The following is a 27,130-nucleotide window of genomic DNA, read 5'->3' on the forward strand; positions in this document are numbered from 1 at the left end:
GCCTTAAAGGGGACATTTCACAATACTTTTTAAAATGTTAAAGAAATCTTTGGTGTCCTAAGAGTACATATGTGAAGTTCTAGCTCAAAATATCATATAGATAATTTATTATAGCATGTCAAAATTGGCACTTTGTAGGTGTGTAAGTAAAAATATGCCGTTTTGGGTGTGTCCTGTGAAATGCAAATGAGCGGATCGCTCCACTAAATGGAGCGATAGTGCAGATTAAGGGGCGGTATTATCCCCTTCTGATATCACAAGGGGAGCCAAATTTCAATGACCTATTTTTTATATGCTTGCAGAGAAAGATTTACCAAAACTAAGCTACTGGGTTAATCTTTAATACGTTTTCTAGGTTGATAGAAGCACTGGGGACCCAATTATAGCACTTAAACATGGAAAAAGTCAGATTTTCATGATATGTCCCCTTTAACTCAGCATTAGTTTATGTTTAAGTAAAAATACATGTATGTCTTAGTTCATTATGATTCATGGACCCTTATTATAGAGTGTAAGTGTTTTATAAAGCATGTTGTCTAAAAGCCAACAATAAGAGTACTTAACCAACCTAATGAATCTGTTTACAGTGGAAACAAAGAAGACAAACATTTTACATAAAGTAAACTGTGTGCTTACATCATAGCTGTGAAGGAAAATATGTCCATGGATATTTAGGAACTGGAGCAGAAGAAATTAAATATGAGTCCGGAAAGAGGAATCACTGTTGTGATTGGCTGCAGTCTGCAATGGCCATGACTTCATAATAAGGTTGTTTTGCTCTATCACTGAACTCTTAAGATGCCAAAGCTGATTAATATGTGCTTTGACAACATGATGGGTTCACTGTTATTTGTTTGAATGTGTTAGTAATACTAAAAAAATCACACAAAAATATTTTTCATTGTTTATTATCATTCCATATTGTTTTTCTAAAAAACATCTCAGCTATTAAGTACAATGGCTATTGAACATCACTTAAACTTATAATAAAAAGCACAGTAAAGTAAACAACATGTTTATTTTTTAAATCACAAGGGTTGAGAAAAAAAATTAATTACTTTAAAATTATTCGCTCTTCGAGCAACTCAATACACACTAAGTGAGTGTTGAAAGTGACTTTTTACAGTTTTTTACAACCTTGTAGGTGACTATTATATATTGACAGAATAAATGTTGCTAAAGTAAGGCGAGGCCTGAGGACTTTTATTAAGGTTTTTCACATTATGCATAATCACATGATATTGTGGTCCAGATTCAGACCACTTTAAACCCCAGGTGAAGCAATGTTTCACATTTGTACATTTGAAAGGTAGTACTGTCACCATAACAATTGTTATGATGCTTAAAATTATACATTGTGAAACAATGCATGCCAGAATATTACAGCGTGTTGTTTAACAACAGACACCTAATCATAAATTATAAGTGCTTGCCTTATTAAATATTCATGCACATTGTAGTCACCGAAATGTCCATGCGCTTCAGCATCTGAGAGTAATGGTTAACTGCAGTGATCAGGAATTGAACTCATTCATCAATCATGGTAACATTTTGTCACAGATGGACAAGCAGTTATTAAAACAGGTTGCATGCTCATTGCGTGATGTACATTCGATGTTGTTAATCTTAATGTTAATGCATCTTAAGAATGTTAAGAGATGAAAAATGAAAATTCTGTAATCATTTATTCCTCTTTGTCCTGCTGAACACAAAGGATGATATTTGTAATGAAGCACAATTGACTTCCATAGTAAAAAATACTCCTCAATGGTGCTCTAAAATAGTCTGGTTACAAACATTGCTCAAAATTGGTTCCTTTGTTTTTAGCAGAACAAAGAAATTATTACAGGTTTGTTACAACATGAGGATGAGTAAACGATGACAGAATTTTCATTTTTGGTTAAACTATTCCTTTAAGGCAGTGTCTTTGAAATACAGCGCAAAATATTGAAACCTTACTGCACAAGATTAACTACAAAACTTGGGTTAACAGTCTGAATCTATTTTAAAATGCGCAAATTGGTGTTTTCGTCCATTTTGTCGTCGGGTGTGAACCTGCAATCTAATGTGCTGAGCTCTCTCAATGTATCAAGTATCTGCTATACAGCAAACTGGATATTAAGTATGACCTGATTAGCACCAATGGAAGCTTGCATATATAAGGTACTGATTTTTGCATGGTTTTGTACACATATCTGTATTGCATAACAGGCAAAAGTGGTCATTTTATGGCATGCTATATTGCTACAAACCCTTTATGATCTACAGGTGGTCGATGCCGGGACTTTTGTTTGCGCTTAGGTTTTTCATCGAAGCAAGTGACCATCAATACATGCGCTTTACAGAGGTTAACATGTCGCTCTAGTCGTTCGGTAACCTGCTCCAAAGCCTCCAAGTGCTCCAGGGAGTCTACTTCGAATGTCTGCCACAAGTCAACTGCAAAATACATAAAAAGCATAATATTGATAAAAATAAAAGAGTAAAGCCATAGACAAACATACAATTTACTATTCACATTGCTAGGGTAAATATTTATTATGAATTTAAAATCAAAACACTTTTCTTTATAACATGGTTTAAATACTTACATTCACGGCTCCATTTTCCTGGATCTATCATCAGATGCTGCTTGGCATGGTCCAGCTCCCGCTTGAGAAGATTATACTTCAGTCTCACCTCTGCAATCCTCTGTTGTCGATGCTCCAGGAATTTTAGCTGTGCGCTAAAGCGAACTATACGCTGAAAATGTGGTAGTCAAAATGTCACTTTCACTTTAAGCACAAAGAATCACATAAGATGCTATTAAACGTGATGTGTGACAGGAGATTTGCTTTCTGCGCATCCATAACACTACAGTTGAGTAAGAGTTGAGTGCACTAATTTATTAATGTACAAAGATGGCAAATTAAATTCTTGATTCTGATTGGCCAGTGGCGACATTCGGAGGTTTGTTATTCCTAGATAACACACCCTCATCCAAGTACTGTGAGTCACCTTTAAAAGTGTAGTTTAATACTTAAACATAAATTCAATATAAGTAAGTATGCATAATAAATGGCATAATATGAGATTTTATTTACAAATGATTAAACCAAATGCATGTTTGTTAGATTTTTTGGTTATAAAACCTGATCACCATATCTCGATTTATTCTGCATTAGCATTCAGCTGGCTATACGTAATCCCTTACATATTATTTTAACTCTCACCTTGTTCCCTGTCCCAGCTCTCTTTTGTATGGAATCCACATGATCTATTTCATAGACCTTAATTTCATAAGAGTCAGAACGTCCCCGATCTGCCCACTGCATTTTGGGTCCACTGGCGGACCTCTTTAGTGTCAGCAGGCTGTCCTGGGATAGGGCTCTTGGACTGGATCCTGTGGACAAAAACAGTAAATATGAAGATGGGGCTTTAAATCATTTGGGTTTGGGTATCCATCCAAACGTCAAGTGAATCTTTGCAAATGCGAATTGGGTTTCCATCGAGTTAATAATGGATAACGGTGGTATTGGTAAACTAGTAACCAACAATAAATAAAACAAGGCACGCTTAAAAAATGGAGACAGGACTGCATTCAGTTTTGGTTGGAAAAGTTATACATTTTTGAATGCATTGTGACGACGTCAAGTCCCATATATGGTTAAGACAATGATAGCAGAAACAACTAGACCAGGGAAAGGCAACATCGGTCCTTGAGTGCCGATGTCCTGCAGATTTTAGCTCCAACCCTGATTAAACCTCGCCTATACCTGTAAGTTCCAGGTGACTCTTTAGACTCTGATTAGCTAGTTCAGGTGTGCTTGATTAGAGCTGGAGCTAAACTCGGCAGGACATCTACACTCCAGGACAGACATTGCTTACCCCTGACCTAGATGGTCAGTCTCATGGGTTTACTGTTCGCTATGTCAAAATTTATTCGCCAGAAACACTTTTATCTCCAATTATTTGCATTTACTCTTTATCGCATAAGCCAAAAACTACGTCAAGCGAGCGTAAAAAACTTTTTTGTGAATTAAATTATTTTTATTCGAAATTTGGTGTGTTTTTATGCGAAACTTCAAAATGTGCATAAAATTGGGGTGATGGAAACTCAGCTTGATTATTAGATTATTAAAATAAGAGATGCACGGATTCATAATTTCTGTGCCAATAACGATATTTGAATACTTAGGACATCTCCGATTCCGAAAAATACAGATACTCCTTGTTTCAAATGATTATGTTATGAAATCCTAGCAGTGCAGAGTGTACAAACTGCAACTAACACAAATTGATTGCCAAGATATAATCGGTTCTAATCATCAGCTGTTTATAAACAAATGGTCGATGTCCGATAGTAGGAATAAATAGCTTTTATCTGGCAATACCGATTACAGGCTGATTTATCGGTGCATCCCTAATTATTATAATTTTTCTTATGCTGGATTCACACCAAATGCGGTAGAGGTGGAAAAAACACGCTATTCGCACGTAATTATTTTGAGTTTACTCGCTTCATTCGTTCGTGAAATTATAGTCAATCGAGACATGGAAATTCTGCGACTCCGCTCGCTTCCATCAATCACGTCACTACTAAAGCTCCTGATTGGTTAACGCTGCGTGATTTTCCGCCAAAGATTTTGTTAACTCTCGCGTTTCCAGCGGCAGCGATCAATTCCCGTCATTCGCCGAACTAGACGTGCGAATGAGGCGGATTCACGTCTACCGTGCTGCGCTAAACGCCTCATTCATGCCACGAGACCTCCAGACGCGCGTAAACGTGTCTTAACATTGACTTAATATTGAAATCACTCACGCTTGATGCCTCTAATGTGGCAGGTGTGAACACAGTATAAGTTGGCGTGCACACCAAAGCTTTTACGCCGGCGGCCAGCGTATGTTTTCAACTGTTTCCAATGAAAGCGCAGCGTTTTTCAAAAAAGCGTTTTTTTTTGCGATGAAAGTCAGCGCTCTGTGTTTTTTCCGCGCTGAACCCAGAGAGTCAAAAAATATTCAAGTTTGGGTGAAAAGCTCAGCTCATCAATGTCAGTTCTAACACAGCCATCCAATCACAGTGGAGGAGGGGCGGGACAAATATCACAACAACCAACTGGGGCATCGTACAACGACTGATAAACAAAGCAGAAGTATCACAGCAACCAAAGTGCTAAACTGAAAAAAGCTGGCAGTCGGCATCCGCCTGATGTTTTCAGCCACGTTTAAAAGCTTTGGTGTGCACAACCCCTTAAAGAATATTATTTAGCTTGTTCCTCACCTAAGTTGGCCTTTTTCTTTGTACTTCTAGCTCCTTTAGCAGCACCTGGTGAGCAGCTCTGATCACTGAAGGAGTTGTGTGTTGAACTGCTGCTGATCGTAGCTTCACTCTCTCTACGCATGCTATCATAGCCGCTACTGACCATACTGCTCCTGTTATAAAGTAAAGCTGTTTTACACATGGCCGGAGGCAACTCCCCACTAAGAACACTGGTGGTATCGCTGGCGTGGCCACTGGGTTTTCGTGGAGCTGTGATCCAGCTGTATGGAGATGGCAATGTGGTAGCCAAAGGCTTTGTACTCAAGTGTTCCTCAGTTTCGTCTAAATCAGACCCACCTTGGCTTGAGTTGCAAAGAGAGTCTCTGCTACTTTTTAAAAGTTCAATTCTTCCTTTCAGAGGTAAAGCGGAGGACTTGGTGGATAAGGATTGCGTTGACCAGTGGCTTTGATTGGTAGATAAACCATTACAAGAAAGGCTTGTTGTTTTGTTCATTGAATAACCATTCGATTTGGAGGATAGATTTTGGGTTGAATTCATGGGACTGCTGTCAGACATCCTTTGGATCTTTGAACTTGACATTGATTTATTAGCATATGATGCCTTGGACCTAACGATTTTGCATTGAGTCGTGTCGTTTGCATCAACGTCATGCATAGGGAAGAATGTTGGAACCCTCCCGAAACTTTGACTAGCTCGACCTATTACAAAGTTCTCAAACTCTTCTTTGAAATTAGCTGCATCATCCATACTGCATGAATGAGTTGGGATATTGATTCGACCCGTCTCTCGCTTGTTCTTGAATCTTGGTGAGGTACAAATACCCTCTAAGCTTCCCGGTAAACTCAAAGGAGTCCCACTTGTGCTCAGATCCAAAGTATGGCTCCTGCTGGATAATGCTTTCAATCTAGCATTAAATAACTTGCTGCTGTCCTCATGAGGAGCTTTTGTGGTCTCATTTTCTGTTTCCAAAGACTGCCATTGATTAAGCATTGTACTTCTGGACATTCTGGATTCTTCTTTATTCTGTTTTGCATTGGGACTATTCTTATATGTAGATGGGAGGGGTGCGTTATCTTTACTCCTTTGTTTGACCATTATATATTGCGTCCTCTCAAGTGTTTCTCTTGGACTAGGTGGATTTTTGTGTTCTGTGTTCATGTGCAGTTGTGGGGCATCCTTAAAGTTGGACATCACAGAGCTCTGCTCTTTTATAATGTCACAATCATACTGTCTGGATTTTGAGATCTCATAGTGCTTTGGATGGTTACAGCTAGGGCCAGCCTTAGCCATATCCCTTACTTCTTCAGTGAGAGGAACATCTGACCAAGCATCACATTGCGGCGGCTCTTTTGATTCAACCCTCACATTGTCAACATTAGTACTGACTGATGTGGGTTGCACGAATGCTTTTTTCTGAAAAGTTACATCAGATGACTCCAAAGCAAATTCGGTCTCTGAAGTTTGCTCTTTAGTGCCTGAATTAAGAAAACTTGTTGTATGTTCTTGACCCACACTGCCAATAATCCTTACAGGCCGACTTCCTGATGTCAAAGATTGGAGTGAGGGTGAATCACGAACGCTCAATATTTTTGCCTTTCCGTTCTCGTTGGTCCCATTTATTGTTACTTCTTCAACCACACTATACACAAGCTCATCCTGTCCGTTGAGATCCAGTGGCTGCTGAACTGTAACAGTAATGGTGGCCTTCATCTCTCGTTGATGTTTTAACATACAGTGTGGAATGTTTTCATTCACAGAAGCAACAGTATGTGGAGAGCCTAAACCGTTAGACAGGGATGAAGAGGATGAAGAAGAGGATCCAGATCTTGGTGCACTCTTGCCAGCAGGAGAAATTCGTGTCCCAGGTTGAATCGTGGAATCGTGCGATTGCATACTTTCCTCTTCTAATCTCAGAGGCAGTGAAATTTCAGTTTTTTCAATATTAGGCTTAGATCTACTGGAGGACAGGTCATGGATCATGTGGTCACACTGCTTGACGGCATCTAACTGCGGGGAACATGTCTGAACAACCAGAGAATTGACTGCACTTTTTATTTCCTCACTGTTTTGAATGACAGGAAATCTCTTTGGAGAGCTTCCCTGTCTTGTATTATCAGATTTATTAGATGTCTGAACATCTGTCGAAATAGATTTATAGTTCTCGGCTTGGCTTAATTGAGGTGCTTTGCTCACAGTGTTCGCTGCTTGATCTTTGCATGGATCCATTCCAACCAACCCTCTTCTTTCTTTATCTACGTCTATATTTCCTAGTCGATTCTGGAGTTCCGCAAACGTGTTGCACTTCAGACACTCAAACTCAGATCTGTCTTGCAATAATGTTGGCACTGACTCTTCCTTATCCTTTTCTATTGATAGCTGTTTCATGCGATATGCGAGTGGTGGGGATATATCGCAAAGCTTCATCAGAGAACGCTTTTTTGACTCTAACTTGCTCTTGAGTGAAGATGGAATAATAGGCCAAACCTCCCCGCTTCTGTCTGACACCTCTTTATTCAGGAGGCCTGGATGATCTATGACAGATTCAAATGACTTAGCACTCCCAGGACGAACTCCAGGCTCACCAAAGAAACTGGGAGAGGACAGATCCTGATCCAGTGTTCCAGTGGATTGAAAGGTTCTCAGCCTGGTGGTATTATGAGGTTTTCTCTCATTTCCTGAACTTCCTCCTCCAGGGGAGCTTGAAGAAGATTTCTAATGATGATCAAAGAATTGTCAAGATGTAAAGCACAGTTTGAATTCAAAGCACTAAAACATATCTATAATTAATAATTCATAGAATAATTCAAATTTCTCTCCTAATTTACTCACCCTTATGCCATCCCAGATGTACATGACTTGAACTTAAATGAATAATTTATTTTAAAATGGCCTTATGTTATCTTATATGGGAGCCCACATGATGATGGTCCTACACTGCGAAAAATTATTTTCAAGAAAAAAAAACTTATTTTTGTCTTGTTTTCAGTAAAATATCTAAACATTCTTAAATTTAGATGCTTTTTCTTGATGAGCAAAACGACCCAAGAAAATAAGTCTAGTTTTTAGACCAAAAATGTCAAATTTAAGTGATTTTGTGCATAAAACAAGCAAAAAAAATTGCCAATGGGGTAAGCAAGTTTTACTTGAAATTTTTTTTTATTTAGTGTTTAAGAAAAATGTTCAAGATTTTTTTGCTTACCCCATTGGCTGATTTTTTTGCTTGTTTTATGCACAAAATATCTGCCAATAAGGGCAAGAAAGTGTTTCTTGAATTAAGTGTTTTTAAATAAGTAAACTTATTTCAAGATTTTTTCCTCACCCCATTGGCAGATCCACATGAATTATACACTGCAAAAAATTATTTTCAAGAATAAAAATTCTTAGCATTTTTGTCTTGTTTTCAGTAAAAATATATAAAAAAAATTAAATTAAGATGCTTTTTCTTGATGAGTAAAATGACCCAAGAAAATAAGTCTAGTTTTTAGACCAAAAATGTCAAATTAAAGTGATTTTGTGCATAAAACAAGCAAAGAAAATCTGCCAATGGGGTAAGCAATTTTTTCTTTGAATTAGTGTTTAAGAAAAATGTACAAGATTTCTTTCTTACCCCATTGGCAGATTTTTTGCTTGTTTTATGCACAAAATCACTTAAATTTGATATTTTTGGTGTACAAACTAGACTTATTTTCTTGGGTCGTTTTGCTCATCAAGAAAAAGCATCTTAATTTAAGAATTTTTAGATATTTTTACTGAAAACAAGACAAAAATACTAAGAATTTTTATTCTTGAAAATATTTTTTTTGCAGTGTATAATTCAAGAGAATCTGCAAATGGGGTGAGGAAAAAATCTTGAAATAAGTTTACTTATTTAAAAACACTTAATTCAAGAAACACTTTCTTGCCCTTATTGGCAGATATTTTGTGCATAATACTAAGACTATGTTTTCTTGAAAATAATTTTTGCAGTGTATTTCATAAAAAATTACAATTTTCAGGTTTGATTTCATGGGGACTTTAATGATAGATGTATGTGCTTTTTAACAAACGATAACAGAAATAATGTTTAATTGTATTTAACTAAAGAAAGTCGTATACATCTTGGATGGCATGAGGGTGAGTAAATTATGAGGGAATTTTTAGATTTAGTTAAAGGGATAGTTCGGCCAAAAATGATATTAAACCCATGATTTACTCACCCCCAAGCTGTCCAAGTTGCATATGTCCATCGTTTTTCAGACAAACACATTTTCAGATATTTTATAAAATATTTTAGATCTTTCTGTTGATTAAATGTAAAGTAACGGGGTCCACCCATAGTCCACGACCTTCGAGTCCAAAAAAAGTGCATCCATCCTTCACAAATTAAATCCAAACGGCTCCAGGATGATAAACAAAGGTCTTCTGAGGGTAATCCGTGCGGTGTTGTTGTAGAAATATCCATATTTAAAACTTTATTAACGAAAATAAATACCTTCCGGTAGCGCCGCCATCTAAGTCGCGTCCGCATTCAGGAGAGAGTATTAGCGTAGTGTACGCACTTTTCTTAGTGACGTATGACAAATTCGGAGGGCGGGATTTAACGTTTGGATTTAATTTGTGAAGGATGGACGCACTTTTTGGGACTTGAAGGTCGTGGACTATGGGTGGACCCCGTAACATTACATTTAATCAACTGAAAGATCTAAAACATTTTCTAAAATATCCGAAAATGTGTTTGTCTGAAAAACGATGGACATATGCCATCCGGACAGCTTGGGGGTGAGTAAATCATGGGTTTAATATCATTTTTGGCCGAACTATCCCTTTAAACTATTCCTTCAAATGACTATGAAAAAATACCCTGGTCCTCTTTTGTAGCCTTCGGATGCGAGACGCAGTCTGCATTGTACAGAGGGTCTCTGTGAGGTCTTCAGATGAGGTGGATATATGGGCAATAATTGTGGTGGTGCAGTTGATGTTGCTCAGACAGTCTTGTAGTAGCATTGCCAATTTATTTCCCCTGTAGTGAACAAACAACCACTGATAATGTTCTTTATGTTTACATAGGCTACTATTAGTAAAATTGCTAATATCATATATAAATAGACATACTTATTTGGGACATGTTTATGTCTTGTGAGCTTAGCGATGATTATGTTTCCGAGATCTGCAAGACAGACCCCAGAATCCCTTTCCCCCACACAGCTTCCTAAAGCGACCAGGCTCAACTTGCTTTGATCCACATTCACTAAGGGAAAACAATTGTGTTAAAAGAAGAAAGCACTTTGTAACAGTTATTACAAATAAAATTTGAGAACATGATCGGAATGTCACAAATCACAAATGCAACAACATCGATTACAAGATGCTTAAAATAGACAAATGTATGATATTTCACTCTGTGGGTTAGTGTCGCGTAAGGGGATAATGTTATCCAATAGGTCTTTGTGTGGATCAAGATTCATACAGTTACAGTTTCTGTAGCCATGAAAAAGCAGTTGAACTCACTCCCAGATTTGGTGCTACCCCCGATGTGCTGCTGGCGGACATGAAGGGTAAAAAACATGTGACAGCGGTGTCCCGGTGTTCCTCCACTGTTCACCATCCCACTGTTACGCGACGCAATAGCTGCATCTAATAGGGAAGCAGCTATTTCTGGAGTCGGAGCATTTAACACACTGTGGTTGCAAAGCTGGAATAAAGGTTCGACAACACAATCTAATTATGAGACTTTTAAGTAAATGGGAATGTTTCAATTAACATACCAATGAGGCTCTATTTAATTCTGATTGATTTCCTGTGAATACGTATAGCCTACGGTAGTTTGCCGTGCAAGAGATTACAGTTGTTTCTTGCTACAAGAGCAAGAGGATGGCATAACCTTCAATTGGGACCCTGCTTGTAAAAAACACCAAAAATATTTTTTGTGTTTGTTGTTTTCTATATAAAACTATCCATGTGCTCAAAAAAATGCTGGGTTGTTCCAACCCATGTTCGGGTAAAATGGACAACCATATACTGGGTTGTTCAAAATATGAAGATTATCTAGTTAATTTAAAGGCAGGGTGCATGATTTTTGAAAAACACTTGGAGTACCAATACACACTTGTAGCCAATCAGCAGTAAGTTGCCTGGCATCGTTGCGTATGTGTGGGGCGGGGCTGTCACAATGATTAAAGGTGACATAGAATGATTGAATGGGGTATTTATCTCTGTGATGTGACATGTAGACAAAAATATTTTTGTTTGGGTCTGTAATGCCTTAGAAGCTTCCTAAAAACCTCTCTCAGATAGCTCTATTAGGGTGGGGGATTTTAAACAAGTGGTTTTGCACCTATTTGGCTCCCTCTACTGGCTTAACTTGCAATCTCATTACTGATTGGCTAACTTTGTTGCCACTCAAAAAATGTAGCCAATTATTTTAAAGTGGAGGGGCAGTTAGATGCCTGTGATGTCATAAGCATCAGTTTTTCAGATTGGGCCGTTTTCTGGCTGACATTTCTAAAAGAGGAATTTCTATGAGACTGAGATGTTTAGCATGTCTAGCACTTTTTGTTTGTTTGTGAATGCGGGTAGACTACCATTATTCAACAAACTGGTTAAAAATGGTTTTTCATTCTCTGCCCCCTTTAAATAATCGTCTCATCGCAATTGTTTGACCTCATTGCGATGTTTTCAGATCACCGCAATGATTGCACATCTGTCTAAAAAGCACAAGGGGATGCTGCAGAAATTGATTTTTTTGCAGCCACTTTATTTCTTAACAGGAATTTGCAGTTTTTGAAAGATATATTCATTAAATCATTACTTTTAAATATGTTATGTGTATTAATATTTACTTCCAGGTAAACCTTGCAAAAAAATTCATTTAAATAATCACAACAATGTGTGAAAATGTTTTCATGAACAAAAAATATATGAGAAATAAATGTCAAAGCAATAATCGTCATGACGTCACAATTTATTAGACAATTAACCGCCAGCCAAATTTCATAATCGTGACAGCCCTAGTACAGATTCTGTTGGGGTAGGGGCGTGTTTATTAAGTTGATTTCAAATATCAACATTGGCTTTCAGAGACCATGTACCCCGCCTTTAACCCAAAGGTTGGGAGTACTTAAACAACACTTCAGTTTTTGTATTTTCCAAATGTTTGGGTTAAATTGCATTAAAGCTTATAATGTGGTAAAGCCACTTTGGAACAAAATGCTTTGTGTAGACTGCATCTAAACTAATCACATAGCATTCAACACTTGCCTGTATGCCGTAGATGGGGTCCTCTATGAGGTAAGCGTCTTGCTTATAATTCTCTTTGCCTGCATCAACATCAGAGAGTAAATCCCTGATGGCATTGTTTTCTCCACAGACCTCTACAGCTGTGACTGAAACCGAGATGTTAGCCCATGTCTTGTCTTTCTTCCTGTTAATGAGCTTGAAAAGCCAAGAGATAGCACAAGGAATGACTCCAAGGGTTTGAACGCAACCATCATGGCCAAACATCGTGTAAGTCATTCCTGTAAAGCAAAATTAGGCAAGTGAGAGTTTTTTCAAACAGTATAGCTAGCAAACATTAAAATGAGAATAACAAAATAACACAATACATTTTCCCTTTTGGAATACCAAAAACCCAACGGTTAAAATATGCTTAAGTGAATCGGCCACGCCCAATGCCTTTACGAACTGGGGTGTAAAATGCGTTATGGCAATGTCATCACCAATTAAAAGCGAAGCACTTTACTTCCAGTCAAGCATGGTCCGGTATAAAAGATTTATGAATTCTGGCTGTGAGCCAAGGGCCAACATGAAAGCCGGGTAATTCAATCTCGCTAAAAGTCAATGATGTCATACTGCACGTTCCACATAGAGACTGTTGTCCTGATTTCGGGCGGATGACTATTAATAACCTTAAAAATGGATGACCCGCGATGACCCACTATGTAGGCCCCGTGTCGTCTTTTTAAGTAATGGATATGCATCTATTAAGAGGATTCACAGGTCTGAATATGAACCTTTTGTGTCGACACCACGAGGCATGGTCCTTTAAAAAGAAAAATCTTGGGAACATATACTTGATTGATTTGCTTTTTTACTTAAGATGTAAGTGATAGATAGAGTGCCTTTTACACACTTGTGGTGTAAAATATTGATCGTAGACAGATTGACCATTTCTGGTTTTATTAAAGGAAGACTTTATGGCAGCTTTCTGTAAAAGGTTTTAATATAACTCACTTACCCGCATTGGTTTGTCCAAAGCTTAAAATGCAGCCATCAGCCCCAGCAAGCACACAATGTAGCAGGTCACACAAGCTGCTTTCACAAATTTCAGCCTGAAAAAGAATTATATATTATATTATATTATATTATATTATATTATATTATATTATATTATATTATATTATATTATATTATATTATATTATATGGGCTTGTTATGAAAAAAATACAGCTGGCCAATTAAGGCAAAACAGGAGACTTAACAACATAAAGAACAGTGTGTACTCTGTAAACTGTAATCCTAAATTGGCCAGACCCATTTACCTCACTTTCAGCACGTAGGTTAACCAAATATTACTGCATGTCACCATACACTTATGTGGTTCATAACGCCCCCTTTTTCAGATTTCTCCTACAGTCCGGATTTTAAGGGCCTGCCGGTAATGTGTCTCCTGTAGCATTATTACTGGGAGACGATCCCAAAATGGTTTGGCATCAAGCCAAAGATACATCTACTGCTGAGTGAATTCAGGTCAATTGATTGTACCAGATGAGTCTGTCCAGATATTGAATATCTGCACTCAAGTAACCAAATCTGAAAATGTTGCATGTTTGGATATTACAACTCCAATGGGCTCCAGACCGAAGACAGATCGGTTTTCAGGACATATGATGGAAAGAAGGCAGTGGCCCTGACCTGGGTTGAATCGTGGCCAAATGCGGCATCGAAGGTGAAGGATTTTGGTGAGAACGCAGTGCCAGTGGATTGTGTATAAGTTGTGTTGTGTGTGGCTACATTCAACACTGTGATCTGTTTCTTTCGCTGGTCCAGTTTGACACAGTGGGGCTGTGAGGCGTCTGAGGCAGATACCGGACAGACTCGCAGCATCACTTTGACCTACAATTGCAGAAGATACAAGTTATGACATCCTGCCTGTGATCCTACTGTTTTCTACCTAAAATCATCCAACATTATGTATAGAACATTCTTTGAAAAAATAACCTTGATATCTTTAATATTAACTGAGTTAGGTCATGTCAAAGACTTAAATCAATGTGAAATGAATGAATGGACTCAAACTTTGATACTCCTAATCTCATTATTAGATTTTGAGATTTCAGGCTGGATTTCCTAGACAGGGTCACAGAAAATATTCCTAACCTTGAGAATTCTAGACTTGAAATATCTCACGTTATAAGCATGACGTCATCAAGTATATATATATATATATATATATATATATATATATATATATATATATATATATATATATATATATATATATATATATATATATAAAACCAGGTTAAGGTTAATGCTTTGTCTGATATCTAATGCATCTGCCCAGTGATATCAGTCTGTCAAATCATATTTAGGAGAGATGAATTATTTAGGAATCCATTATCTCTGCAACACTTGCTGGACGTGCGAGGCTGAGTGCGATCCGAACTGCAAGGTGCCACCCTGAGAGCGATATAATTTGAAACTCAAGCTGAGTCCCATCAGTGTGAACTGCAGAGAGTGAAGTCAGGGTAAACTAAATTGATTTCCCTTCCACAAGGAGGTGGTGCGATGGAATGGGAAAGCCATTAACATCACATTTAATGGTTATGTAAGAGCGAGAAGCATCTCTAAAACTACAGACAGGTAGAGATTAGACGTGTCTCAAGGACAGACTAAATGACATTTTAAACACAGGTTAAACAAGCGGCTGGCTGGTCTAAGTTGAAGATGGTTTAGCTGTACGTCCAGCTGGGCTGCACAAACCATTCTGAAACCATTAAAGCAGACCAAACAAACCAGCATGGCACATCTGAATGGTTTAGTCTGTTTACACTTTTACAGAGATACAACCCCAAATCAGAAAAAGTTGGGACACTGTAGAAATTATGAGTAAAAAAGGAAAATCTCATAAACATATATTTTATTTACAATAGAATATAAATAACATATCAAATGCTGAAAGTGAGACATTTTGAAATGTCATGCCAAATATTGGCTCATTTTGGATTTCATGAGAGCTACACATTCTAAAAAAAGTTGGGACAGGTAGCAAAAAGAGGCCAGAAAATTTAAATGTACATATGAGGAACAGCTTAAAGGGGAAGTCCAATCTAGACATTTTAGCCTGTTTATCACGGGTAATTTATGTCCACTTTGCATTATACATGAGGAAAAATAAATAAATTTGCACGATTTCGATTATTAGATTGATAGTGTGTTGAAGCGGAATTTTCGTAACGGTCTTTAATGGACACAATTAACCAGAATGCACTGCGCGAAACTGAGTCATTAGCTCCACCCACTAACCACTGTTCGATGCAGTCGTCAGGTTTGTTTGACTTCATGCGGCGCCGCAGGAACCGACAGCTGGATGACGTCAAGGTTCCGCGAAAGGGATTTAAAAGCAAACTCCTCCGTATGATTTCGCGAATCGCTCTCGCGGTACTTTGACGTCATCCCGCTGTCGATTCTTGCAACGCCACATGAAGTTGAACAAGCCTAATAACTTCTTTTACCGCTCAACTAGCTCTCAGATCAACTCAAGTCAACTTGAAGTTAGCCGGCAGACGAACCCATCCAAAGAGTAACTCCGCTTTAACCGTCTCTGAGGGGGAAATCACCAAGGCCCTCGATAAAAGATGACTAGAACCTGTGCAGTATGTGGATGTAAGGACAACAAATTCAGGCCACCGGGAGTTTTTATTGTTGACATCAACGCGACCCTCAGCTGACCCACCACTACACTACTTTGAATATGCAGCCAGCACTTTCGTCAGGAAGATTTTGAGTACTGTTTTCAGCCCAGTTTTTCCGCGGACTCAGGTAATGTAAAATTGTTAAAATATCTAAAACATCATTTGGCTTAGTTGTTGCTTGTTTTGTGTAACTACGGTAAACATACTACGTAGAAAGTTATTATCATGTTGTTGTTATTATAAACACGAGCAAAGCAAGCTAACGTTAGCTCCTGTGCAGCTGTCAATCAAAAACGTTATCATCTACTGTCAATCATCTCGCCTCAAGACCCGCCCCCATTTAGAACATTCAGAATTAATGTAGTCGTGCATTTTTCTTCCGGTGATTTGATGACGCGTCAAATCACCGTTACTGTAGCAGTTAAAAGCTTTAATTTTTTATATGGAGTTAGTACATTTGATGGCAGCACAATCAACTACATATATGGCATGAAATATAGTGTTTGAGCATAATGTTGTTTTAGGGTGGACTTCCGCTTTAAGGACTAATTTGCAACTTATTAGGTCAATTGGCAACACAACTGGGTATAAAAAAGCCTGTCAGAGTGGCATTGTCTGTCAGAAGTCAAGATGGGCACAGAATCACCAATTCCCCCAATGCTGCGGCCAAAAATAGTTTTCTGAGTTTCTCAGAGAAAAATTGCAAAGAGTTTGTGTCACGGTCTTGTCAGACCTTCTGTACTAGATTAAGGTCTGAGTACATCTGACAGGACCGTGACAGTATTATGTTCTGTGTAGGGACACGTGGAGTCATATTGTGTATGTGGCTTCCACGTGTTCCCACTGTCTCGTCACTTTTACCTTACTCCCTTATGTGCTCGTGTCTTACGTAATTAATTATGTTCACCTGTTCCCCATTGATGTCGTGTCTTTATATTGCCCTCTCGTTCTCTGTCGTGTGCGCGTTCATTGTCTCAGGTCAGAGCTTTCATGTGTTCCGTGTTTCTGACTGCTGTTTCTATGTTCCAGTGCTTTTGTTCCTGTTCCGTGTTTATTTCCCTGTTTTACCCCCACGTGGGTTTTTGTGTTTAATAAACCTTCAGTTTATTATTATTTCAGTCGTGTCTGCGTTTGGGTTCTCTTTTGTTTATACCAGTCGTGACAGAATGAACGCGCCCAATTGAACCCAGCGGACACAGCATGCAGTGTGTGTCGGACCCGGAATGGTGGTCCTCGATTGCCAACCAGACTCTCTCCGGCAGTAGTCCCTTCCCACCGCAGAAGGGGCTTCCCCTTAATGACTACGCCCGGGCGGTCGAGAAGAGGAAGGGATGTTACCCGGAGTTTTTAGCCAGCGCCTATCTGGTGGCGGGTATGGATCACCCTCCACCGATTCAGGAGCGAGGCAGTTTACTCCAGCTGTCCTACTGGGATTTGGTAGACTGCCTCGCTCAACGACAGAGCCCAGCTGAAACTGCCCGACCTCTTTCACCCGCCCCTAAGCTAGGGGGTATCCTCACGGGGGCGATCAGGCTGGGGAGGACGACTTCCGCCTCACCGGTGCTAGAGACTACGGCCGCACCCGATCTTCGTCCTGCGTTACCGGTCTCCAGACGGAGAAGGAGGAGGACGAAGGGGGCTTTAGAGCTGCTACTACAACCGGCGCAGCCGGAGTCACGTCCCCCGCCGGCGCAGCCGGAGTCACGTCACCCGCCGGCGCAGCCGGAGTCACGTCACCCGCCGGCGCAGCCGGAGTCACGTCACCCGCCGGCGCAGCCGGAGTCACGTCACCTGCCGGCGCAGCCGGAGTCACGTCACCCGCCGGCGCAGCCGGAGTCACGTCACCCGCCGGCGCAGCCATCTGCGCAACCAACCGCGCAACCCGGGACATACCACTCCTCTGCTTTTCAGCAGAGGTTTAGGACTCAATTTCCACATTCTGGACATTTGTTTTCCCCTGTTATTGCCCCACCACCCCTTCATGATGTTCTGTTTTTGTTAAGCCATCCCAACCCGTTTGTTACGTATGTTTGTTTACCTTTGTTGTTTATTGTGATGTTGTCATGGTTGTCTTCTGTTGTGCAGTCTCTTGTTTCTCGTGTTTAATGTTTTGTTCTGTGGCGTCTTGTATCCGCCTTTTAAGGAGGGGGTACTGTCACGGTCTTGTCAGACCTTCTGTACTAGATTAAGGTCTGAGTACATCTGACAGGACCGTGACAGTATTATGTTCTGTGTAGGGACACGTGGAGTCATATTGTGTATGTGGCTTCCACGTGTTCCCACTGTCTCGTCACTTTTACCTTACTCCCTTATGTGCTCGTGTCTTACGTAATTAATTATGTTCACCTGTTCCCCATTGATGTCGTGTCTTTATATTGCCCTCTCGTTCTCTGTCGTGTGCGCGTTCATTGTCTCAGGTCAGAGCTTTCATGTGTTCCGTGTTTCTGACTGCTGTTTCTATGTTCCAGTGCTTTTGTTCCTGTTCCGTGTTTATTTCCCTGTTTTACCCCCACGTGGGTTTTTGTGTTTAATAAACCTTCAGTTTATTATTATTTCAGTCGTGTCTGCGTTTGGGTTCTCTTTTGTTTATACCAGTCGTGACAGTTTGAAGTTATCATCATCTACAGTGCATAATATCATCCAAAGATTCAGAGAATCTGGAACAATATCAGTGCGTAAGGGTCAAGGCTGGAAAACCATACTGGATGCCTGTGATCTTCGGGCCTTTAGACGGCACTGCATCACATACAGGAATGCTACTGTAATGGAGATCATAACATGGGCTCTGGAATACTTCCAGAAAACATTGTCATGAACACAATCCACCGTGACATTAGCCGTTGCCAGCTAAAACTCTATAGGTCAAACAAGAAGCCATGGGCTGATGGTTTGGGGTTGCATGAGTGCGTGTGGCATGGGCAGCTTACACATCTGGAAAGGCACCATCAATGCTGAAAGGTTTATCCAAGTTTTAGAGCAACATATGCTCCCATTCAGACGTCGTCTCTTTCAGGGAAGACCTTGCATTTTCCAACATGACAATGTCAGACCACATACTGCATCAATAACAACATCATGGCTGCATAAAAGAAGGATCTGAGTACTGAAATGGCCAGCCTGCAGTTCAGATCTGTCACCCACAGAAAACATTTGGCGCATCATAAAGAGGAAGATGCGACAAAGAAGACCTAAAACAGTTGAGCAACTAGAAGCCTGTTTCAGACAAGAATGGGACAACATTCCTATTCCTAAACATTGGTCCTCCTCCAGCTGTTCCTTATATGTACATTTAACTTTTCCGGCCTCTTATTGCTACCTGTCCCAACTTTTTTGGAATGTGTAGCTCTCATGAAAACCAAAATGAGCCAATATTTGGCATGACATTTCAAAATGTCTCACTTTCTACATTTGATATGTTATCTATATTCTATTGTAAATAAAATATAAGTTTATGAGATTTGTAAATTATTTCATTCTTTTTTTACGTACAATTTCTTCAGTGTCCCAACTTTTTCGGATTTGGGGTTGTATATTATTATATGAGGCGGATTCCAGGACAGGGATTAGACTATTCCTAGACTTAAGGAAAGGCAAGGCAAGTTTATTTGTATTCATACACAGAGGTCAATGTAAGAGCTGTCCAAACTAAAAACAACTTGCAATGAGATATCTTAAAATACATCAGGGCCCTTTATTTTGCCTAAAAATGCCCACCAGTAATGTTTTTAGTAAGGCATGTTTGTTAAATTCGATTTCCTAATTAAACTAAAGCCTGGCTTAAGCTAATCCCTGTCCGCGAAACCACCCCTATGTTTGTTTAAATAAAATTTTATTTAATATTATATTGCTACCATGACCCTCATAATAAAATTAAGGAAGTTTGACATGACCGTATTAAAGATATCAGGGTTATAAATTGACAGAATGTTCTTTACATTATCTAATACATTATTTCCATTATCACAAAAAATTACTTTAGCAGGGTTTTCACATACAGGGTCACAAATTCTTTATCTAACTCTCAATATAAGCACAGTAGGTAGGTCAAAGGACCAGAGTCAATAATCCCTTGTATACCACGGTTACCACAAACATTGCTCTGGTGCCTATTTTTAAGACATTTGACAAGTTAGGTGTGCGGTTATCAGAAATTAATGCATACCCACGGAACATTTCTCAGCCAATCAGAATACAGCATTCAACAGACCCATACTGTACGACTTTTGAAACGCTGGATTGCTTTTTACATTTTGGTTACTGTAGTTTTTTACTGAGTAGTGTAATACTTGAGCCGTACCTTCCCCATCACAGGTGGTTCCTTGCTCTTACTGGCAGATTGGAAGAAATTGGCTGGAGTGGGAGGAAAGGACTTCTGCAGTAGACTACTGAAGTTTGTTGTATTTTGGAAGGCACCACTCTCTGAATACTGCCTCCCTCTCCTAACCATCACATTCAGCTTTTGTACTGCCCTGTGAATGTTTAATCATTGAATATACTTGAAAGGACATATGAGGTTAAAAATGCTGAAATCCTAAGGAACAGCTAGATGAACATGAAATAAAAAATCATCTTATTACTTGACAAAGAAAGAGACGGCAGCTGAGGTTCCCGCAGGGAGAAGGGAAGACATGCTGGAAGCTCTGGATGGCTGTGAAGAATTGTAGTTGCATAGGGTCGACGAAGTCATGCTCTCCTTCTCAGGCTCCATTTGTGCATGCAAAGGACTCTGGGAAGTCTGAAAAACATGAACCTTGGTCATATTAAAGGTTAATCATATATATTTTATAATTTGACAGACAAAATGTATTCAATATGTTCTATTTAAGCAATAAAATTAGGTTATATTTTATATATATATATATATATATATATATATATATATATATATATATATATATATATTTATGCATTTGGCAGACACTTTTATCCAAAGCTACTTACAGTACATTAAAAGGTACAGGGTTCCCACACTTTAGTTAACTTCAATTTCAAGGACCTTTCAAGGACTTTCCAGGTGCAATACCCTCAAATTCAAGGTCTACATGCGGGGACACATTTCAAGTGAGAGCAAGGTAACATTGTGTTACCTTTTAAGATACATTGTTACAGTTCCCTTTCGAGGGAACTCACGCTGCATCACTGTGGTGACACTTTGGGGACGCCTCCAGGGGTAAGTGCGTCTGAATGTGTATATCAAATTCAACCAATGGTCAGGCTTAACAACAAAGACAGGGTGATGCGAGAGCCAGGAAGTATATCACTATCTGAAATATTGCCAAAGACGGCCTTACAAGGATGCAGAAAATATGGCTGGGGAGACGCAGCGTCTCGTTCCCTTCTCAGGGAACAACAGTTACATACGTAACCCAGGATGTTTTCATGTGTCAAACACAACTATGCAAAAAAGCATTTAAGTATGAATCAACATTCGCATTTACAGAAGATATAAGCACATAAAATGAACAGTTTAGCACATGTGCTTAAAAAGTCTAGAATTTTTATGATATTATCCTACACTACACAGGGAATAATATGGATTTTTTTTCTTGCATAAAATAGATTCAAGCACTTTCAATTATCTGTATCTATGCATGTATATTTTCAACAACTTCCCAGGGCCTTGAATCCCCCCCCAGATTCACAAACTTTCAAGGATTTCAAGGACCTGTGGGAACCCTGAAGGTATACATTAGCATGCGTGTTCCTTGGGTTCGAACCCATGGCCTTTTGAGCTATTATAATAATACAGGTTATTATGATATAAAACAGAATACCTGCAGCCCAATGCTAAGCCCTGACTATATTCACATATTGATATATATTACATTATAAAATTAGCGACCAGGCAAAATATATGTGTAGCCACTACAGCAGGGGTCTCCAACCTTGAGCAAGGGCTACCACAAGGGATAAAACAACTTTTTTGATGTATACTCAAAACTTTTTTGTTTTACTTCTTAATATGTTTTATCATTGTTTAAAATGTTATAATGCCAAGATAATATAAAAAATTATAAAGAAATATTAAAATTGAGTCTTTTAATAAGATGTGCTTTGGCGGGCAACCTAGTGCCTGCGGGCACCATGTTGTAGACCACGGCACTATAGTCCTATTCTTCTTCCTAAATGGGTGTCTACACTGTCATTGTCAATTTTATCTAACAGTGTATGAACCATAAGTAAAAAAATTAAAGGTGTAGCGGAGGATTTTCTCGAATTTTAGAAAAGAACCGCCTTCTCCACGTTTTTAAAAAATGCATTTGCGCAACAATCCTGATTGACAACTAGGAGGACCAATAGTCTTGATGATCCACCCGGAAAAAGAAAATCCTCCGCAATACCTTTAAATTAGGACACCAATGAGCGGTCCTGTATAAACACCACCACCAGTTCAGAAATTCACCTTTGTTAGGTTTTATAACATTTGAACCCTTGATTTTAAATGACATTAATAACTTTTAGCTTTTGATTTGAAAAATTATGGCTGTGTTAACGCTACCCCATGAATGCAATACTGCATAATGCAAAAACTCTATGATACAGCAGTTGTGTAATGCACTGCAGTCAGATGCTATTCTAAGTGGATGAAGCTGACTCACATGCAGATGAAGTCATGAACTTTCTTACATGTGTCTCAGCATACAAACAAAAAATGTCTGCCCTTCAGGCACTGCTGGAAAGGTCTTCAGTTTAGCATCTAACTGATCCTCGCAGCCAAGATAAGTATCAGGCTGTATTCCTTTGCTTCTGTTTAAGTAAACCCATGTCTTCCCTGCAATCATCCACATTTCCAGAGTCATGATAGCTAAGCACTATCTGCCTTTATCTGTCTCATTGATGTTTTAATCCAACCATGAGAAATGGGAGTGCCCTCCCTGCTCCTTTCCATTAAGTATCTCTTGCAAGAATATAATGCCAATTAGTACTGGAAGTCTACTCTTCTCTACCTCTTCCTTCTCTCACTTCACTTTTCCCCAGAGAGAATCTTGGATTTAATTACATGCATGTATTATTTCCGCAGTTTCACGTTTCCTAAAAGCATGCTGCCCAGTGCCGTCAGTGTTGCATGATTATCTTAAAAAAGCCTCTCTTTTGCTTTTACTCCACGCTATAAATCTATCTTTTAAACTCCAAGTGCACTAGACCTGAGTGAATCCACCTTGGATGTCGGTGTAATGAAATGAAGCTGGACTAATGGACTGGTTTGCCATAGACTTGGCCAGTGATGCATAAAGATCTTGTGCTGATGGACCTGTCTAAGATTTCCACTCCATGCCCAATCTCATAATGCATTCTCATTTCAACTGTATTTACGATCAAGCCGTGTATGAATATTTTAATGGTCATTAAATATTACAGCAGTATTGATCGTGATTTTTGTTGTTGACAGATAGCTACAGTATACGGATACTGCGGGCTTTGCCATTAACCAAGTCTTGTATTCAGTGCCTGTTGGTTCTAATTGAGGCTGACTAGAGGGAATCATAATGATGTTGTAGAGTTTGTTTAGAAAGGCATAGTCATAAATTTTGATATCCCCTTAAATTATGCACATGGATGATATAATCGACATACAGTGTAAACATAAAAACATTCATTTAGTTATAATAATTTGGAAAAAGAATAGGCTTAATGTGAGGCGCTCATCAGATGCAAAAGCCTCTTAACACCACCTCTGTCAAAAATGCGATAATGATATTAACCAATCACTCTGTGTACATATATACGTCTGATTAAAAACAAGAAAAACATGCACTTAGAGGCTTTTGCATCTGAGCTCTCCATATCTTCTTGGAAAGTTTACCTTTTGAGAAGCTGAATTAATTCCATTGCATGAGGACATTTGCAACATGGCCTCCAAATGTTGACGGTCTCTAATCCAGAAATCCGGTGCTTCATTGCAGGACCTCTGATGGGGTTTTGACGCAGCGGGTCGGTGGCTTGAGGTTCTGGGGAGAGTTTGTGAGCCTAAGCCTGTGGATGAGATGTTGGCAGTAGAAGAAGTGGTCCATATGGCCCGGTCTTGGGTGAGGATCGTGCGGATGGCCTCCTGCTTCAGCTGGCTAAAGTGAGTGGAGCAGACGCTACAGCGTCCATCTACGTTGCTCCAGGCTTCTAAAGCACCAGCAGGTGCTTTCATGCTCTCATAAAGATGAATGGGGAGACTGGGATCCTGAAGCACAGAGAGAAGAATGTTATTGCTGGCTGTTAACTCTTTCATAACTGAAAGATTAACTCAAGTGTAAGAATAATTGCATACTGCATAACGACAATTATAGCATGCTTTTTGTAATCTATTAGTCTTACATCAAAATTGACATGCTTTTTAAATCTTACACTAAAAAATAAGTGCTAATAAGCACTAAAAGCTTGTAATAGGGGAACCATTTCTAGTGCTATAGACGGTTTCATCGGACGCACGTGATACACGTCTGGATCCGAACCTTACTTCCGGTTTCGTTTTTTTAATGGTCTGACTAGTTGCTAAACTGATCTCTTGAACAAATGCCTCGTCGAAAATAAGAAATGTTTTGGTTTCCTATCTAATCTATGTGTTGTTTTTTTGCTTGTTATATAAATAAACTACGTTTAAAGTACTTTGTTGATATTTATTCTTAGCGGAGTTTACCGGAAGTTACGTGCGGACCGCGACAGCCGCTTGTTTATGTTGTTACTGCTGAAACCGTCTATATAGCAGTGGTTCTCAAACTGTGGGCTGGGGGGGCCCCATTTTATGACATTTTATAAAATACATTCATTTATCATGAATTCTGTGTAATAAAAAAAGGCTACTAACTAACAGCACTACTTTGTATAACTTAATATGTTTTGTTTAATTAAAATGTTAAATTTTAGAACAGTTTTTTTGTCATAAATTTTCTTTGGGGGGCCGCAAAGGAATGCACCGTACACAAGGGGGGGCCGCACACGGAAAAAGTTTGAGAACCACTGCTATATAGCATCTATAAAGCACCCATGAAGATTGAAGAACTATCCAAAGGTGATATAGCACTACTATAGCCCCAAATATGGTTCTATATAGCACAATATGGTTCTACACAGGTACTACATGGTGCTATATGGCACTTAAAATGGTTCCCCTATGATTACAAGCCAGTGAACCACTTTTAGTGCTATTTAGCACCGTTTGTTGTTCTGCTGGTGATCTGCTTTACTCCTAGGCTGTAAAAGAACCATTTTGGTTCCTCAAGGAACCATTTAGTCAAAGGTTCTTTGAAAACCCATTTCTTTCAGCTTAAATAACCTTTATCCACTATACAAAGAACCTTTGTGAAAAAGAAAGTAAAAACATCCAAAAAAAAATTTCTATTTCATCGTGTACCACTTTTATTTTTAAATGTGTATACTTGTTGAAATTGCTAAAACCAATTAAAAATGTTGAAAAAAAGAGGCCTGAAATCACACAGTATCCGTATATTGAGTTTACTTGAAAAACAACTGGTCCACTAACCTATTTCTTTCTAAAACCAAATACTGAGACACCCACAAATGCATCTCTGTCTGAAATGATTACATTAGTTTTTACATGAATGTTCTTTTTAGCAGAAACTGACATATTTCACCCATTACATGCCAGTGTAATAAAGGCTAGACTAATGACAAATGAATCACAGACCAATTGCAAAAGCTAATCGATTTAAATTCGTTTCAAGGGAAGAGAAAAAAAAACATGTGACTCATATGTAATTGAAATATGAGACGGCAGATAGGGTGGGCGCAAATGTGCATCCTAAATACCCACGACACTTTAATATCTCTATTTAGATCTAGTAAGAGATGTTTCTTTATATCGTTTAAGGTTTAAAAACCAGTATCTTACTTTGGTAGAAAGGTTTCCGTCAATTATTTGCTTGAACGCTTCCCCTCTGAAGATGTTGAAATAAGAGACGCACTTTTTGCATAAATGTCCCGTGTGTCTTTGCGTCCCAATGGATCTGATGGAGTTGTATTCTCCGCATCCATTTAACGATTCCTTGGTCAATTTTGACCGGAGGAGAGAGTGCGTGAAGGGTGTAGGATGTGAAGGAGTGAACCCTGTCCATGGTGCTGTATGGGAATCGCATGATGAAGAGCCAGCGCCTTCGGGCGAAGGACGGTCGACGCTTAAAAACTCCTTATGCACCGAATGACCCTTAAAACGAGGACTTATATGAACGTTGGTCATCTGTAAGAAACAAAAACATTTTAACATTTTATAGAAACAGAATTATATATAAGCACATTTACGGTGCAATATTCATAGTTATGCGTAAGTTTAGGCTTATTTAATTTATGATATGTTACTATTTTATCATGATGTAAAATAACTTATTTACCAAAATATGAATGTGATTTATCTTAAACCATGAGATCCATAGCCTACTTACCATACACCGTTGACTGTCTGTTGTTTCAGAGTAGCTTGTATGATTCTTTATATGGAAGCGCAAAGAAATCTCAATGTCCTACCACAGCTTTTCATCCGATCCATAGAAAAATAGCTACTTCCGGAAAATGTAACGAAACTTTATTTCGTGTAAAAACCCTCAACCTTCTCCTCTCACGTGAAGTGATTTCATGCACTTCACATGCACTGACTTCATGCGGCTCGCATCGATTTTTTTGTGTTCTTCGAGAAATCCAACGATTAGAAGTGAATCTTGAATCGCCGTTCAATCAAATGAAAAGTATTTGAATGAAATCACTCCATGCGATATTTCCCTTAAGTTAGCGATGTTTTAATGTCCATTATTAACTTTAGGATATTCCTTAGAAAAAAGTGCATGGTATGATGGAGAAAAAAGCTCTTTAGACGTATCCTTGGGTTGTTGTTGTATTATGTCTTCATCTTTTTTGTTCTCTGTTACAGTACCACCCACTTGTCATTGCTCTAAGGAATAGAGATTACAAACACTGTTGTGGTTACCATAATGCGAGATTGACCATGAGATAGCGCCACCTATCGACTATCATTTAAAA

The 27,130-nt window shown here is 38.9% G+C and overlaps 1 protein-coding gene across 1 annotated transcript; it reads right to left on the reverse strand.

Annotated features, from left to right (window-relative positions):
* Positions 1–1,147: 1,147 nt before the first annotated feature.
* kif26bb (kinesin family member 26Bb) lies at positions 1,148–26,998 on the reverse strand. Its single transcript, XM_065268307.2, has 15 exons — positions 26,539–26,998; positions 25,992–26,336; positions 23,955–24,323; positions 20,728–20,885; positions 20,448–20,619; positions 14,148–14,348; positions 13,471–13,564; positions 12,495–12,751; positions 10,746–10,929; positions 10,350–10,485; positions 10,098–10,257; positions 5,258–7,970; positions 3,210–3,379; positions 2,589–2,739; positions 1,148–2,436 (listed from the first exon to the last, which is right to left on the reverse strand). Exons 1-15 carry the CDS (start codon positions 26,539–26,541, stop codon positions 2,237–2,239), a joined length of 5,313 nt encoding a protein of 1,770 aa, XP_065124379.1. The 5' UTR covers positions 26,542–26,998; the 3' UTR covers positions 1,148–2,236.
* Positions 26,999–27,130: the final 132 nt, after the last annotated feature.

This window comes from Paramisgurnus dabryanus, chromosome 12 (assembly GCF_030506205.2).
Source record: "Paramisgurnus dabryanus chromosome 12, PD_genome_1.1, whole genome shotgun sequence".
NCBI lineage: Eukaryota > Metazoa > Chordata > Actinopteri > Cypriniformes > Cobitidae > Paramisgurnus > Paramisgurnus dabryanus.

What these genes read in the sequence shown, in the direction of transcription:
- kif26bb (XM_065268307.2), bottom strand. An exon ending in GCCGTCTCTTTCTTTGTCAA is followed by an intron (nt 20,620 to 20,727) that starts GTAATAAGATGA and finishes AAACATTCACAG; the next exon opens with GGCAGTACAAAAGCTGAATG. An exon ending in AGGAAAATGGAGCCGTGAAT is followed by an intron (nt 2,437 to 2,588) that starts GTAAGTATTTAA and finishes TGTATTTTGCAG; the next exon opens with TTGACTTGTGGCAGACATTC.